This window comes from Salarias fasciatus, chromosome 2 (assembly GCF_902148845.1).
Source record: "Salarias fasciatus chromosome 2, fSalaFa1.1, whole genome shotgun sequence".
Classification (NCBI taxonomy): domain Eukaryota; kingdom Metazoa; phylum Chordata; class Actinopteri; order Blenniiformes; family Blenniidae; genus Salarias; species Salarias fasciatus.
The window spans coordinates 18,077,294-18,095,590 of NC_043746.1; the positions used below are offsets into that span (position 1 = coordinate 18,077,294).

At 43.3% G+C, this 18,297-nt stretch overlaps 1 protein-coding gene and 1 long non-coding RNA gene across 2 annotated transcripts in view; one reads left to right on the plus strand and one right to left on the minus strand.

Annotated features, from left to right (window-relative positions):
• Positions 1 to 18,297, minus strand: part of drp2 (dystrophin related protein 2) — a 75,716-nt gene that overhangs the window by 16,801 nt on the left and 40,618 nt on the right. Inside the window, exons 8-16 of the mRNA XM_030104912.1 lie at positions 15,915 to 15,993; positions 13,190 to 13,250; positions 11,396 to 11,457; positions 10,824 to 10,898; positions 9,248 to 9,449; positions 5,802 to 5,887; positions 3,554 to 3,711; positions 1,422 to 1,588; positions 278 to 389 (exon numbers count right to left, since the gene is read on the minus strand). Coding sequence (XP_029960772.1) covers positions 278 to 389; positions 1,422 to 1,588; positions 3,554 to 3,711; positions 5,802 to 5,887; positions 9,248 to 9,449; positions 10,824 to 10,898; positions 11,396 to 11,457; positions 13,190 to 13,250; positions 15,915 to 15,993 — 1,002 coding nt within the window. The remainder of the gene's footprint in view (positions 1 to 277; positions 390 to 1,421; positions 1,589 to 3,553; positions 3,712 to 5,801; positions 5,888 to 9,247; positions 9,450 to 10,823; positions 10,899 to 11,395; positions 11,458 to 13,189; positions 13,251 to 15,914; positions 15,994 to 18,297) is intronic.
• Positions 8,608 to 13,818, plus strand: LOC115398240 (uncharacterized). Its single transcript, XR_003932563.1, has 3 exons — positions 8,608 to 8,928; positions 12,122 to 12,126; positions 13,807 to 13,818. It is a non-coding gene; the product is annotated as an uncharacterized LOC115398240 (long non-coding RNA).

Here is an 18,297-nt window from a genome sequence, read left to right on the forward strand (position 1 = left end):
TGCAAATGGACCATCATGTGTTCACTATTCAAGGGAAAGGAAGTGTTCCCACTGAGTGGTTCTCAATCCTGGCACACCCATTGAGCTCGATGAAAAAGATATCCAACAGCGTACACTTGGAGATGACAGAGGCCTTACAGTGGCGAGACAACTAATCCATGTCTGGCAGCAGGAATCAGGAGATAGTAGTATCATTTTCTTTCGAGTACAGTTAAGCTTTATCCATCCCCGGAGACCTGGATTTGTATTTAGTCAAAGCGCCACCTATTTGTCTTACTGGGGTGTAGTACTCCATGATGGGGTAGTGCAGCTTCTTTCCCTTGGTAGTCCGGCCGGTTAAAAAACACGTCTGGCAGATGTCCACATTAAACTGCTTCAGACTGCGATATCTGTCAAGATAAAAACAAACATTCTATGATGAAAATTAACTATTTTTAGAGGGAAAACTTGGATCAACAAGAAGATGAAGTGATTTAATCCCAAAGTGGGAGTATATCTCCAGGAAATCAATGGAAGTGTGTGTGGCTGTGTGTGAGTTTATTACTCCTGTGAGGAAAGAAATCTGTTTACAATTTCACATTATTGGGACTTGGGAAACAAGAGACCCAATTAAGACGATCAATAAAAGTTTAGGTGGAAACAGGTTTTGGAGTTAAACTAAGGTGAGAGTTGGGGCGCTGTGTGAACTCAATAAGAATATTATGCTTTTAAAGGTTAAGATTTTGGGTTGGGGGGTTCACACACGACGCTCGCACCATTCTTCAATAAACTGACATTATTTAATACTCTGGGAGTGTTTGGTCTCTCCTGCTAATATTACAGCGCGCCGTATCTCAGTTCCAGCATCTCCAGCGAGCCTTTATCTCATGAGCAGCGAAACCTGTGATGTAATAAAAGCTGAAAACACCAGTCGCCATTATTAAAACATATTTACTTTCATCTTCCATTCACTTGCATAACGCTCCCACGATAATGTTGATATTAATCTCAGTTGAAAGTCCAATGCGAAATAAACGTGCATTTCATGTGCATTTTTTTTCCTTTGCAAGATGCAGGAGAAAAAAAAAAGCCATTCAGTTTAACACACTCATGAGTATTAAAATGTAATTAGGTCCTATGGAGATGACTCCTTGCATATAAAAAACGCATAACTCTTTGAGAATGCTTTAAACAGAGTTTAATACTTGTCTTCTGATGGAAGAGAACAAAATTTACACCAGGATTTTGTCTCTTTTTTTTCTATGTTTACACCTGTGCAATTGCTCCAAATTGCTAATTTGATTCGATTTGATTTTGCAATAGTTTTCTTTTCCACCGAGATTAGTCAAGAGTCCCGTGGATCAGTTCACGTCTTTGTAATCAGCAGCTTTTTGTTCACAGTAGCCGCCTGTGTGTTCAGTTAGCCACTCACTGAAGCCCACCTGAAGCCCTTGATGGGACATTGTTTGCAGACGTAGCACTTGGCCTGATGCTTTGTCGACTCTGCGGCAGTCACGCGGTGGAGGACGGGCAGCCAAACCATCGACTGGGGCTCCAGGCTCATCCACTCCAGGAAGTGAGACACCTCAATGGCAGGCTTCCCTGGAGCCTGGAAAAAGGGACGTTGGAGGCAGGAAAGAAGTGCACAAACTGTAAACAATCCAAATATAGACCACCGGCAGTTAGGCGAAGCACTGAGAGAACAGAGAGTCCCTCCTTCCAAACAGCGATTTCACGATGAATGAAAGTAATCACAGAAATACGAGAGAGAAGAGCAGGATCAATGCAATGACTGCTGAAATGATAAAACTCACGTGCAACACAGAATCATAAAACACCTGTGCGTACTGTATGTGTGTTTGTGTGTGTGTCTGCAGCTTGTTAAAAATTCCAGAAAGTGGGATAAAAAGGAAGTCAACCTAATAAAAGAATGACTTGCCAAGCGCTAAAAATCCGTGATGTGCTAAATTCTCATTAAGTCTGCATCAGAGATGCATTAAGAGGTTGATTTCCCTGGGGCTCCCTCCACTACTCAACCAGAGTAACATAATAAATATGTGTGTGTGTGTGTGTTGTGATCACACACACTGAGGTGTACTGAGGTGTAGAGTCTCCAAGGGATGAAGGAGCTCCTCTCTGTCAGTGGAGTAGCCAGCTTCGCTCCGTGTGGGAGGTCAAACAGCAGCCGCCCCCCTCACTTGAACACCGAACACCTGGAACTGGCGATGACTATGCCGAGCACACCGCCGCCGCACCTCACACCAGCACACGCAGCAGATGGGATGTTTTAAATATCATTTGGGGGGAAAGAACGGGATGATAAATTTCCAGTTATCTATCAAAACTCAATGCTTTCAGATTATATATTCAATAAACTTCATGGTTAGGAATCAAGCTCTTGAAATAAAACACTCGCAATTGAATGTGACTGAGTTGTTCACTTCTTTAAAGTTGATTTTATGACCTTTGCAGTGTCATCTTCGATAAAATCAGGTCATCATGATTAACTGCCTCACTCAGCCTATTCTACCTTGAGTATGTTTCATCAGTTTCTCTGCTAGTAGAGTCTAACCCTCGGTGACAATAACGCTGAACCCACATCCACTCACGGAAATCGTTTTCAAGTCAGCTAATAAACACCAGATCTGGTCCCTCGGATTCACATTACATGAACATTTCACCCACGAGTGAAAACTCATTACCTCCCTGGTCTCCCAAATTAAATGCCACCAGTGAAAGTTCCCACAACCTTTGAGAAATATACAAGTTCAGAAAAGATCAGCAGAGAATATTTCTCTTGATTAACAACTACTCTGTCTGCTTCTGGTCCCTTTATCATAAAGAAATATTCCCACAGATGACACTCTGCCAGCAACTTCTTATAAACTTGAGTTTAAAAGTATCAGGATAATCTAGAACTGAACTCGCACTTTAAATTCACTGCAATGCAGCCGTAATGTAATGCGACGCTTCTGCACTCACTTGGAGCAGGAGCAGTTCTTTGGGACCGATTATGAACTTTAACATTTTCTGTAATGGCACATTAAATTTCTTCATCCGTAGTCAATAAGACGGAGTTCAATTCGGCAAAACACACATTCACAAAGCCAGCAGATATCCTGTTGAGGCACCTTATCATTAGCATTATTACACTGTTTTACTGTGCACGTTTGGCCCAGGCGAGTTTTCACTCAGATTAATTACAAGTCTGCCGCTGTTTTCCTGCACGCTAATTAATAAATCAGACAAGCTTCACCTGACAATAGCATGAATAAAAAGGTTTTCAAATTGGCTTTCAGATTGCTCATTGGAGCAATCAAACTATTGTCACCAACACTGAAACAATCACTGCATTCACGATGTAAGAATACACTGTTACAGCAGACACCCTGGATCACTGATATGAACATTAATGCAGCAGCTTAATCATTTGGCGGCCTAATCTGAGCAAATACGTTCAATTAACTCAGTATATTTGCTATTTCGTTGCGTGTGTGTGTGTGTGTGTGTCTGCTTGTCTGCGTGTGTATAAAACTGCAGATGCTCCGCTGCTCGTCTCTTAACGTGTCCTCACCATGCGGAAGCAGCTGCGAACACTCGGCTCCACGTTGCTGCCCCCAAAAGCGGCGACCTCCCCTAACTGGCGTGGGATCTGGATGGCTTCGTGGAGCAGCAGGCTCAGGTGACGCTGGTCTGTCAAGCCTCCAGAACCCGACACCTGACGAAATAAATCTGAAAAAATATGAAAACACGTCAATCAAATCTGATAAGACGCCAGGCAGAACATGCAAACTTCACACAAAAAAAAGCCCCCGGACCCAAAATTGAACTTGGATGCACTGTAATCGCTGTTGTTACTGACTGCTTGGCCTTGCAGAAAATAAATAGGACATTAGTAAAAGCTTGCTTTGTATTGATGCAACAGTTGGACCTGTTGAACTTTTCTTTTTCTTTATATTTGTCCTCACTATTTTAAATACATGATGTTAGAAAAGCCTGTTTTCTGTACTTATTTCTACTATTTTCATGCTTTTGCCCAAAAATGGCAAAGGAAATAAAAAACATGCTGGGAAAAATGTTGTAAATGTCCTTCCCTTAAGTTTTGCCACAAATGCAACCCTGATTAGACCGGTGGCGTCTTCGGGGCGTCCTCTAACGGCCCCCATGTGTCGGCTGGGAGAAAGCTTAGATTGATCACAGATAACAAACCTCAAAAAAAAAAGTTTTCTTTCCCTTTTTCAACCGGGAAGCTTCAATTTCAGACTTGAAACTAACCTTAAGCAGTTTTGGCTGGATAAAATTTAGTATAGTGTCACACACGCACACACACACGGAGATAAAATCAGTATCAGGCCCGGCTGGTCAGCTCGGGGATGAAAGAGCTGCATAAGTAGAGTCTCGTTGGGTTTTGAATGAGGCCTTTACCGAGCTCGCTGGGAAGTCTGCCTGTCATTGAAGAGATGAATGCTGACAGGCGTGTGAGGGTGCTGCACAATGAGAGTATAAGCATACTATGTGTCCTCCTCGCCGCGTATTTATTCAACCCTACAGGGACAACGCTCCGCTTTGGCAGCTGCCTGTTAGCAGCCGCCTCCATACAGTCATCATAACCAAGCTCAGGTGTCACTTCATGTGTTCAGGCTGACATGATTGAAATGCATTCTGCACGAATCTTGGAGATTACGACAGTGTATTGATGAATTGCATCCTGAAAATAAAGCCTGCAAACTGCGCAGTGAGATTGCTATGGGACTGAATGACAGAGGACGAGTGACAAATACGAATCTTGCTGAGATGCTGCAGTTTAGACCCTCTGCATGAGCTCCACGATTTCTTCTTCATATAACTATATTCAAAAACAAATTTCTCTTCGTGGATTTGACACGACTAAATCATCTTCTGCGTTTGACAGATGAAGGAAAGACGACTGACAGAGCAGAAAATGGTGCATGCATAACAAATATGACAGCAGAACATGTCTGCAAAGAGGAAAACCATGTAACCAAGAGGTAATAGAAACACTTGTTACGCTTACAGTAATGACAAGTACACTTTTTAGAGGAATTAAAAAAAAAAAGCCTCAGAAATGAAATACAAACACAAACCATCTGCATCTGAAAGCAGACGAAAGCTTCGGCTTTATTCGCGAACATTTCTTCAACAATGATGGATCAGCCGTAGAGAAGACAGACTGCTCGGGCCACATGTCTACCTGAACACGGGATAGTGAGGCTGACTCACCTTGAGGGACATTCACTTGAAGGCAAATCTGTTATCTTTCCGTCTCAGACCTGACACAGATGGTGTGCCAAGCATGAATAATCCTGGCGCCGGTTTGGGGTTGTTGTCTCAGATCCCGTATCAAACTACAAGCTGTCGCAGCTGCAACCATAACCGACTCAAACGCTCGCTCTTCATTTTTACCTAATACATACTTGTAAACCGGAGTTACAAAAGAGCAGTGAAAGCATATCTCAGACCGGAGCGGAGCACTAATAAAAAATTACAGCATAATTCATAATCTAAAAAGCATGAAGGGAGTGCTTAAGCTTTCCTGCTAGTTGACTTGTGAAAAAAAATGAGTGAGAGTCATAGAAAGAGAGTGTGCATGAATGGTGTCTCTGGCAAGCAATCCTTTTAAGGGCCCCTGGTGTACTTTGTACAAGCAAAGAAAGCTTTCTCCATTATGGCATCGGAGACATTTCCTCCATTAGACTAAGTGGATGTCTTTATGTAATACTGGCAATCAGGGTCGTTTTGTTTTGGCTCATTGTTTGCAGCTGAGGAGATGCATTAGGCACATGAGCGAGCATCAGACTCACATTTGTACTTCTCTTGGACGTCTGCGTTGCACAGGCTCACCAATCCCATCTTGAAGCTCAGCACTCGCATTTTGCCATTTCGAGCACTAAAGGAAAAAAGTAGAGAGAAGGGGGGGGGGATATGAAAAAGAAGCTCCGAGGTTAAAATTTCTGAATGGTGAGTAATGTGGAATCATGGCGTACTGGGTCATGATAATGTATTCATATGTTTCTTGGGCTCTGCTGGGAGAGACAAAATGTGGAAGAATCATGTGCGCAGCACAGGTTAGCGCAGTGAAATCGTATTAGAGCAGATTCAGAGCAACTGAAGCCTCTGCTGGGACCTGATGAAGGGTTGGCTTCATGAGTTTATGCCCCAAAGAGCAGTAATAAGTTCGTTTACAGCACGCTCACATGCATGCGTGCAGAGTAAACACACATAAATCATACATGTATGCAGCGTCTGCGAGACTCTGCAGAGCTGTCCTCATTTACAGGAGCAGTCTGATCACTGGCCAGTGTCGAGGAAAATGAGACGGACGCTGCTGCGGCCATCGTCTTTTTCTTTTTCTCCAGTTTTAAATAGACAAAAAAAAAAAAAAAAAAAAAAGAAAGAAAGAGAAAGAAACAAAATAGAAAATTCAGGAAGCTGCTATGGAGAGACTGGATTTGTGAGGCAAATAAATCATAAATCATCACTGTTCACAGCTCCAGTGCCAACACCGCCTGGAAGAATTTAGTGAGGAGCCGAGCAGCATTGGCAGAAACCGGGCTTATCGAATTAGCATTTGAATCGTTAAGTAAGAAATCAAGATCATCGCATTCGTCAGAGAATATCACATCAATGGGGTATGAAATCAAATCAAAGAGTGAGTTACATTTCTAAGGCTTTGAATGTGTTCCAGAAAACAGGAACCCAGCTGGGTTGCAAAGTTTTTAATTCGCCGAGGGGTCAAAACACGATGTAGTAATAAATTACTCAGGCCAAAACCATTACAGCAAGGTCAGAAATATTAGAGTCAGGTGAGAGAGAAAAAAAAAAAAAAGGAACATAAAAAGTTAGAGAGAGTATCTCCGTCATCCCGGTTTTTTTGGATTCAGTGCTGGACGGGGTCTGCAGGAGCTGGAGAGCACACGAGGACGACTGGCCGTCAGCGGTTTTCACACGCACGGACTTCTGCTGTGTGCCGCCCGCGTGCCATCTTTAATATGCACCCCAGCGCTGCTCCTGAGGGGACACATCACTCCTGCACACTCTGCGTGTGTGACACATCTCTGAAGGACACACACACACACACACACCCCCCATGATAATACACATTCATGGGCACAAAAACAAATTTAAATGGACCCGCAAACAGACGCGCACCTCATTCAGAGTCCCCGCTGCTATTTATTGGAAAACAAAAAAGCAATTAGTGAAATTTATGCAGAGGGTGAGGTCTGTGATTGTCTCTCATTAGCGGTGAGTAGTTAAGCGCCACCGACCGGATTCACAACACTGGCGGAGTTTTCTCGCTGCCTTCCTGTGTCTGTGCTCCGCGCTTCCCCTTCGGAAGCACAAAATGGTTAATCAGGAACAAAGATGGATGAATGTTGGTGTCAAAGACGATTTGTGTCCACTGTGTCTCAGAGGGGCGGGGGGGCGGGCTGGCCCTCTGCCTGGACAGGGTTATTGGAGATGGAGCTGCGGTGGGAATTTTATATGGATTTTAGTACAACAAGCTTTCGAAGTTGTTGCATCGGTCTGCTCTGTGGCTCCAAGGAATTGTTCAAAAATAGTTTTTGTCATAATGATTCACACTAAAAACAGTCTGCACAACGTTAATGTGATGTTTAGTTTTAAATGTGGCATGGTGTGCAGAATCCAAGAAAAGCAGAATGCAACTCATTTCACCATTGCTTTTACATGCTGGTGGTCTCACAATGCTAATCTTTCATCTGTCACTTGCCCATATTTGGCAACTTCCAACTGTCTTTTTGTTACCAAGAAAATATATTTATGATATAAATAGAGAGCATAGCGAAATACCTGTGGTATTGTAACAGGTGTTACACAGACATCCTCATTTTTTTCAGCCTTTTGCCTTAGCAGAGCATTTTACTCCCACTCAGAGTCTCTGATGAAGGCATTTTAATTGAAATTATGCAGAAAACCCAAACAACCTTTCCATTGGTCATGTTACCAATTTTCAACAGATTTTGCTACTTGTAAAAAGTCGGGTTAATCTGTGATGACTTTGTGAAGATTTTAAATATCAATTAACAAAGTATTTTAATGAGTGTCATTTCAAGGGGTAAAGATGATAACATTTCATTTCCCTCGGTCCAAAATGTATCTAAGTCTGTGAGAAATGCAAGTGATTGCTTTTACTTAAAATTCTCCCAACGCTTCAACCTTTGAAAAAAAAAATAAATAAAATAAAAAATGGGAAGCTACTGAACAGTTTAAGCACCAAAAGAGAATGTGACACTAATTAAGCTGCAGAAAATAGAAGCAGGAAAGGTTAAGCAGGGAAGAACGGTTCAGATTTGAGGGAATAAATCAAAACCACAATCATCAGAGTAGGTGAATTCAATTAAGCTCAATAGTCCATGTAAAATTTAGAATTTGATCCTCAGGGGCTACTCAGCAGTATTGTGCTTCTAGTGCAGTCAGCAGTAACCGCAACCTAAAGGTACAGGCTATCATACTGAAAGGTATCTATATCGAATTTACAGAAATTAGCATTTTACTCAAGAGTCCTGCAACGATCGGGCCACAGAAATGTGTTTTAACATCAATGCACTCGTCTCTCCTGTCAAACTTTGGCACTTGCATCACCCGCCAGGCAAGACAAGCGCTGCCAGTCTGCTTGGAGATTCAGACATTTCTTACTTTTCGTGCCTGCAGCTAGAAACCACAAGCAGAGATGAGGAGTAAACTACAAAGGTCAAACTCCACTCCACCAGATTCATTTTAGAAAGTGATTTATACTCCCCCCTTTTTTTTTTTTTTTTCTTTCAACCTTTGCAATGTTTTCCAGCCCACCAAACAGGCTTTGATGCTTGGGGTTAGAATGACTCAATTTTGTGAATTCATCCACATTACTGAAAAGTGGTTTAACCACCTTGGGGAATTGGACTGTTGGTTTTTGTCTTTCATCATGTTTTCCCTGGCTGCACATTACTATTACTGCTTTTTATTCCATAAAGTCAGTCATATTAAAAGTGCACTGGAAAAAAGGTAATTATCCTTAGACTGAAAGAGATGTAATTTTTCAAGAGTTGGAGAACGTAAGAAAAAAAAAGGCTAAAAGGGGAATTAATATTGAAATTAAATAGGCAGTAATTGCACTCCGCATTGTGCTCCCCGGATGTGTAGACATTACATTCCTCTAAAAACACTCCCGATGCTGCCGGTGATTCACGAGGGTTCGAATAAATCACTTTGGCCAAGATGGAAACATTTCACGGCGCTGACTCACCTGTCATAGACGTTGAGCAGCCAGTTGAGACACATATCAACGCAAAGTGGGATGTTGACCAGGATGGACCTCTCCTCCTCCAGCCTCTCGTACAGAGCTGTCAGGCCATGAATCACCTCCACCACATCCATCACATGCTCTCCCTGCTGCAGCTCCTGCTCCCGAAACACCTCCACGAGGCTGCTCAGCGCCACTAAATCCACTAAACAGAACATTGGTATTCATTAGGATATGAGGGCAAATCGGATTGATCTTCTTGAAGCCGTGCACTTACACATGCGGTTGTTGTAAAAGCCTTGATTGCAACGGTTTTGAAGCACTTACATAGTTAATTTAGACAAGTGCGCTCGTGAACGAGCTGAACCTCAAACACCTCCATTTAACACGCGAGTGCTCATTGGCTTTTTAGCACAGATACACAGCAGAATCATCATCTTCACCTCAGTAAATGAGAGCACAGGCGACAGTGGTGCTTATTCACCCTTTTGCCCACTTAAGCCCGACCAGATGTTTCAAGAGCAGTGACACAAATTTGATTTCGCTCTTCTAAACTAATTTGATGGCCCATCCCTGGGAGTGGAGCTAAAAGGGTGTCCGTCGATGCCAGGTATAATTGGATAGCACGATAATGAGGGAGAGCAGAGAGGGGAGATAACAGGAGTGTTCTCAGGGTTAGGATGGAATCACAAAAAAATGCATTTTTGATGGGCTCTCATGCAGCACTGCTCAATCATGCAATATGTGAGCAAAGAGAAAGACCGAGGATCCTGCAGTTATCAAGTCAGCCCGGCAATTAAATTCCGTAACGATATCAACTAGTAGACCGGAGGAGGGTGAGATAAGAGAGCGGGAAGGAGAGAGAAAGAGGTATAGTCGCTGAAAGAGGTTTTTCACTCTAGTGAATGCAGGCTGAGTTTTTATTATAGAGACTTGGGGACGCGGTGGGAGGAGAAGGTTACAGGAAGGTTGTCGACGTTGAAAGAAAAAGGATCAACATGACGAAGAATTGTCTGAAACTGGCGACTTATACACAAAAATGTGCCCGTATAGCGTGAGAGGGAGACGAGCAACACCGACGCTGGCTGTAAGAAAATACGAAAGAAACGAAAGGCCGTGTTGCGGTGAGTGACCTGAAGGGGCACACAATCAAGCCTCAACCAAGCAGGAAGAACTAATTGCCTTCGCTTTTATAACTCAAATGGACCAATTAATAGCTAATTACCCAGTGTGCTAACGATCCAAGCCCTGATGAAAATGAGGAGGAAATTGGGACGTTGAGTGGCTCTCCACTTCATCAATACTTTTTGACTGATGCGCGTCAAATCCAACAGCGGTGAATGACGAAGAGAATATTTGCTGCTATTTCCAAGCCGAGCAAAAAGGCAGTGTTGATTTTTTTTTCTCCTTTTTTTTCCCTGAAAACTGGATAAAGAAATGTACTACAGCAAATCATTATATCTCATTCCTGAGAGAGCTTGTCGGGAGTGGATTATTGATGGTTCTGGATAACAGTATGTCACTGAACCGATGATTCCCGCGCCGCAGACAGAAAATACCATCGATACGATATACGTACGTCTCAGAGCCTTCTGAACCCGCCGGAGCTTCATCGCTGTCCTGTATGCTGAGAACTTAATGTTGTTCAGATCCGCTAATGGAAGAAGAAGAGAGAGAGAGAAAGATTCAACAGATCAGAGAAACAAATCCATCCTTCAACCTGCTATTGAGGAATTAAGCCTTTTTATGAACCGCAGTCTATCGCATTCCACGCAGAAGTCGTTAGCAGTTCATCTTTATGCGTATGTGCACATGCATGTAGTTTTACAGCTGAGCATGTGTTTTCAAAAGCGCGCCCGGTTCCCTCAGAAGCTCCCCGAGTCGGATCAGATTAACTGTAAAACACATGATGTCGTTTAATCGCAATTAATTAAAGGCTAAGCGAAAAGCAATCACGCTGCGGGCGAGGCAGGCCTCGTAGGTTAATGGCAGAAGCAGCGCAGTCCCCAAGGCGCTGGAAACGGGTCCCTTAATGAGCTGCGTGACATGGCATGCGAAGCGGAGCCCGGCGGCGCCGTGGGACGGGCGCCACTGCAACCTGGTGGGGGTCCTGCACCAATGAGCACGAGCGCCCTTTGACTGTCTTCTTACCCAGAGCCTGGTACAGTTCTGTCATCTTTGGATGGTCCCAGCACGTCGTCTGAGCCTGATGGCTGGCAGGAAAACGAAGCAAAGACAAAAGATTTCATGAAATAGGGAAGAAAAAAGGTGCAGAGAAAGATCAAGGTAGGAACGAGGCGCAAATGAGTTACTGGAAGAGAGAGGCCGGTGGAGCAGACAGCAGAGACGGTGAGATGAAAGAGAAGTAAATGGAGAGAAAAAGAAGGGCAAGAAGTGAGAAAAAAAATAGCCATTGGGCCATTGTTTAAGATAAGTTAGAAGATTTTAGTCTGAAAAAGTACCGACATGCATCAAACATGATACGGTTTCAAGCTCATTGAGTCAAGTTTCATCACACTGCTGCTCAGCTGGAGATCTGCTGAGAATAACTCGACAAATGCGACATGAATTCCAGCTCCCATACACACCAAAAATATTAATTTACAGCAGCACCCTCCTCTCCGATTAGCTCAGTAGGAGCATTCAGAAAATGGACCATCTATGATGATAGAGCCAATGAAAAGGACAAGCACAGCAAAATAAAGGAAGCCTGCCTGGATCCAGGAGTCTTTAAAGGCAGAACTTGAAGTTTTACCCGCACAGTCGCTCATTGATTGGTACGCAGACAAGCGCTACATAGATACGACTCCCACCCCGACTGGAGGAGCAATATATCTTATTAAAAACTGAGTAGCAGTCAAACATAAAGCCCACAAGGCTGTGTTGAAAAAGCAGACACCGTAAAAATTCCTGAACCACTACAAAACTACAAAAAAACAAATACATAAAAAGAAACATATTAAAATGTAGTATTCACAGCGCTCTGAGAAAACCAGGAGCTCCAAAGGTAAACGGTGCTGACGGGGTAAATGGACAAATGATTGCGTGCTCGGGTCAGCTCAAGACTATTAAGACTATTAAATTGTCTAAAAATATATTAAAACCTAATAACTGAGAAATAAACTATTAAGTTACCAGTTTCTTTCTCAATCATTTAAGGCTTTTTTTCTCATTAACAAACATCTGGAGAACAAAAGATTAGCTTGTTTTAAAGCAGCAAAGTTTCACATGATGCAGACAAAACCGTTATCTTCTATATGATTAATCTCAGGAGGAATTATTCTGAATCATGAAATGCAAGGACGTTCATCAAGGCTTCGACATGTTTTGCAGCTGAAGGTGTTTTTCCTTTGAGAGCACGATGCTGCCCACATCTCTGATTTCTTTATTGATTGAAAAAAGACAGGGCGCTTGAGTCATTGATGGCCTTGGTTCACACTTGAGCGAACAAGACATTTGATTTCTGCGCCACAGACATGATGACGGGGGTGGGTGGTGGACATGGCTGCCGCTAAATTAGAGGGCGGAGGAAAACCTTTCCTGTGATCTACATGACAAGTATCCACTGATTTGCTTCTGCGGCTTTCATGTTGATTGAAACTGACCTACTTAAAGTGGAGACGTCAGTCACAGCTGATCAGTAAAATAATGCAATCGTACGAAGAGCGAGCCTCTACAGGTGAGCCTTCGTTTCTCTCTTTTTCTGAAGATCGATAGAAAAGTCTCAGGCGGCGTCTATTCAGAAACTAACAATGAAACGCACTGTGGGAGTTAACACCTTGGACAAAAGATAAAAAAAAGCTTTGTATCTACACCGCTTCAGTTATGTCAATATGTCACCAAAATAATACATTACCCCCGCTTTCATCCAGGCACTTAACCTGCAGTGACAAAGAAATACATTTATTCTTCAGATGCAGAGGCCGACCCCGAAGATACACTTACTTGATGTAGTAGGGCACTTTGTTTGGGGAGATGGCACGCTCCCACGGTATCTGCACTGAACCTGCGCGAACACAGAGGGATTTGAAATCAATTTTGGAATAGGCATGTCATGCATGAAAAGCCATTGTACCCAGTGTGCCAGACAGCGTGTCCAGACAGCGTGTCCGTTCGGGCCGCCGTATAACACGGCGGCACCGCCGCCGTACAACAGATGCAGCAAAGCCAAAGAGACAACTCTATTGTGTGGGGTTTCCACAGAGTGTTGGTTTGTTTGGCATAATCTAATGGAATACGCCGGTTAGAGGAGCCGGCCAGACTGGGTGACTAGCTCATTGTAAAACCGGTCTCCAAACTGAACCACGGGGGGGTTCAGCTCGAGATGAAAGAGGACAGGCTGCACCGAGACAGTACCCGGCAACACAGAGACGCGATGATCTCCGTGCAAATATACAGACACACACACGAAACACAATACGCAGGAAACAGGAGGACGCTCAAAGAAGAAAATCACACCAACGCTGTCATCAGCAACAGGTCATTGCATTTTATACATACATCAATACAGTGCAGGAGAATAGAATGCAGCTTTTAAGGGTCTCATTTAGCCTTTATTTAAGACAGCTTTTTTTGGAAAACCACACTCGGCTTCTCTATGTGGCGTTTGCATGTATTCCCCATGTATGTATGGGTTTTCTCTAAAGTTTCCTCCCACGATCCAAAAGCATGCACTTTAGGTCAGATGGTGACGATGACTGCCCGGAGAGTTTAATATAGGTGTGTGTTTTTCTCTCTCTTTGTATCTTTGTGTGTCTGTCCAGGTGTGACTTGTGTTTTGCATTCAAAAAGGTAAACACATCAGTGTTAATTTGATTGACAAGGCTTTTATTTAGTTATAAGGTGATAATCTTTAATTGTGAGAGTCAATATTGTTGATATTGAGTTAGAAAACAGTTCTTTTAACTTGTCTCTTATAATTAACATGAGAAATAAAAAACAGCAACCAACATACCCCACCGTTTTATGTTGGATAAATTGGGTAAAGATTGATGAATGAAAATTGGGGAAGAATAATCATTACACTGGAACACTAATACATCAGAACAAAATGTAACACTAGCTTTTCAGGGGATCATTTAGCCTTTTTTATGAGATATGATTCGATAGTAGTGGAACCTACTTCATGTATTGTCTGCATTTGCAATCTTATTTATTTTTTGAACAGCGTCCAAGACAAATTCTGCTGAGAGGACAATAGAACGTATCTGTTCTCTGCACAGGAGGTAATGAGGTTTTCCCACTCTGTTGTTTGAGAGGCTGCTGGAGTAACAAAATAGACATAATCTTTTCCTTTTAAATATCCGATCTGTTTAGAACCTAAATATTTCATAAAAAGCTAGTTGTTGATTTTGAAAACCTTTTTTTTTATCTGACTTGAATAATAAAAGTATTAATTGAAGTACAAAAGTCTAAACATGGAAAACTCCTGACTTACATGTCAGTTTTGTTGAAGATGAAACTGGAATCAGCCACATTCCACAGAGGCGTGAATCTATAACCACCCATGAGCATCATTTGCACCATTCCATATGCACAACAACACGCTCAACTCCATGCATGCTGGTGCATGAGCAACACACACACAGAGACGAAGACCAGACGTTTCTGCGGGGCACAGCGGGTTGAGCTGGCAGTGCAGCGGTGCAATATAAGCCCCAGTGCGCCGTCTCCGATCCAGCGTGACAGCAGTAAATCTGGACGGGGCTGGTGAGGACACTGGAGACACACACCACCACTTCAGAAGCCACCCGCACGGCGAGCACTGCAACAAGCAGCTTTTTCACCTCATCAGTTTAAACTAAGCTAAGTAAATCACATCTTTGCCCCCGCTGCTGCCTCCCCGCAGCCTTTCGAAGAGCGGCAGGTAAAAGAAGAGGCAGGATTCGCAAATATGTTTCTCCGCTGAAATGAGAGCGATGACTGTTGTGATGAACCTCACCGGGGAAGCCCATCGCCGCGCCGCACTGGAGATGATGAAGACGGATGAGCAAAGTCTGCCAGCTGCACCTCGAACCCACACGATGCGACACACTACCCCGCGCACGTATACACAACAATTTAAAGTCTTTTTACCACCAAGATGTGATACAGCTCCATCATCACTTTGCAGGTATAAACAGATGTGTTTCTGTGTTCCTCCTGCTGCAGCTATATGGCTTTGGCGATAGAGTGGATTGCATTCCTATATGAAGATGTTACATTCAGTCGTGTCCATTTATGTGACAGCGTCCTTGAACTTCTGTTTGAATTCCACAAAGTGCATTTCGACTTCTAGGAAACTGTTAAAATGCAGCAAAAAAAAGTTACAACTTGCTCAACCTTGACCACACGCAGACATACAAATTGACTGATACCTTAAATGTACCGGCTACTGCCACCTCCCCAACCCCGGCCTTAACTTATTTAAAAGTCTTCACCAAAAAGTTTATTACTTCTTTCTTATGGAGACTCGAGTTTGCAGTCACCACCTGTCCTCACAATGTGAGTGTGTTCGCAGGTTACGGTCCCCACAGCAGTACCGAAGAAACCCCTCACACACACACACACACACACACACACACACACACACACACACACGCACGCACTTTGAAGTTGATGCCGCATGTTGCACCAGCCTGTACCACGCTGTGCCAAGACACCGTCTCGAACAGCAGAGGAGGACTCTTACTTGAGAGGAAGTGCTGCGATCCAGGGCCAAAATCTCTATGCGCGTCTTGGAGCTGCTTCAGCCGCTCCTCTATCGAACCCTGAGGACGCACACAAACACACACACACAAAGGTAAATCAAAGGGAACCATGCTGTTTGTCACTCCCCACCATAAGCCCCCTACAATAGAAATGAGCACACCGCAGACCACCTGCATCTGCTCCATTAGTTAACTGCAGAATGCAAATTATGCTTTTTTTTTTTTTTTTCCTACGCTGCCCTGCTTAGAGGACTTTGAAAGCCTTTGAAGAGCAGCAGGTAGGAAAAGAAGACAGAGATTACACAAAAAAAAAATAAAAATACTTTACAGAAATGAGGACAGCGGCTCCTGCTTTGTGGCGTCAGTGTGCGGAGAGCAGCGAAGGCTGCAACCTCACGTGCTGACGTGAAATCAAGTTTGCGCACCACCTTCGCGATAAAAACATTCTACATCAGTTACGTTTCCAACCAAATGGGATTTAGAGTGTCTAATCCCGTCTTATGTGAAATGTATTGGATTTGGCACATAAATCATTAGATGGATGTTGAAATGTGTCCTCAGACAATAAGAGGTAAATCCACTCGCTGTGGGGTGGAGACAGATGCAGGCAGGCGCCGGGGGGGGGGGAGAGTGACAGCGACTTAGACATCGCAGAGGAGCAGAGGCAGCGTGTAATAATGTGCATAATAACGTGTGAAGTTCGATATTTTAAGTGGGCATCTCTCCGTGCACACACATCGCTGCGCCCTCCGCAGAACGCGGAAAATAATAACAATCTGGAGCCGGAGCGTGATTTAAATTGGTTGAGACTAATATAGAGTATTGTCAATGTGCCGTGGAGATGTTACTGCCAACTGTGTTTTGTTGTACAATCTATTTGTTGTACAGGCAATTTGGGCTGCCATAAGGAAGACAAATGGCTAAATTATCCATGATCGACAAATATTAGCAAATCGAATTTAGAAATACAATTTGGCTCCCGACGCAACAGCCCAAACCAACGGGGCACGGGACGTCGCAGGGATTTAGCATTCATCACTTTTAATTAAGAGAGAAATGGGACACAGAGAGGGAGACAAAGGAAAAGGTATCTCCATTCTGGTTTCTCACTCCTTGTCAAGCTGCCACGTCTGTTCATCTTATTGCATTGAAATTAATAAAGTTGAAAAGAAGACGTGGCAGATTGAGGCGGTCATGAGCTCAAAGGAGGCTGATTTGATTTTCTCCAACACCTGTGCCTTCATGCGCCCCTTTTTTACTCCAGCGATATATCTGGAAGAATCCGTGAAGAATCACAGATCTGGGAGATGAATATCTGCTGGATATTAAAAGTCTTAACATACTGATCCTCGGGGGGATCAGAGAAAAAAAAAAACCCTCCCGAATCAGAGACCAGAGGACAAACAACCTGCTGCAGTGTCTGTTTTTATCATCATAATGTTGTAACGTTGTTGTAATAGAGCACTATCAGCAATGTCGGACAGCAGAACTCTTTCATTCTAATAGAACCTCCTGATTCAAACTGGATAACCAAATGGTAGCAGGTGCATCAAAGATAAGATATCAAGACCAGATCTGAAATCCTCAGACAAGATTTAAAAAATACTTTGAGCCAGGCAAGGGTTAAACTTGAAGGATCAATAGATCAAATTCAGCAGAACCACAGTCAAAATGCAGGCAAGAATCAAAACGAGGTAAAGCAAGACAGTCAAACTACTGAACCCCGTTTTGTGTTGTGAATAAAGTCAGTAACTAAAAAGGACAGCCGGCATGTTTGAACAAGACAAAAAGACAAGCTGGCAAAGATGAACACCCAGCGCACAAATTTAATAGAGGAGGGAGAGTTTAATCAACAAGACACAAGTGGAAAGAATCAGGTGAGGCAGGCTGGCATGAGGGGGAGGCGGCGGGACGCCTGAAAACACAAGGGAGGGAATTAAAGAAAGAAAAACATTAAGCTTGGGAGGAGGTTCAGATAGAAAGATTTCAGCAATCACTCTAAATTCACAATGTGTCGTTACCTCTAAAACAGAATGAAAATACTTTCAGATATTTTAATTATAACAGCGGGAAGGTGGGCAGCTGATATGGATAAATTAAGACTGACAGATGTTCCAATTTGTATGCAAGTTCATTCCAGCCTACTCATTTGAGGGGAAGAAGAAAAAAAAATGCTACAATAGCTGCATCTGCAGCAGACAAAGTGCTTCACGGGGTTTTTCAAGCAGAGAACACTTAGACTTGATCAGCCAAGACAAATGGCTGCCCTAAAAAAAGGATCAGCTCAGCCAGAAATAAACCTCACACACCAGAGAGCCTATTGACAAGACAAATACACAGAGACAGAAAGAGAGCTGTACACTT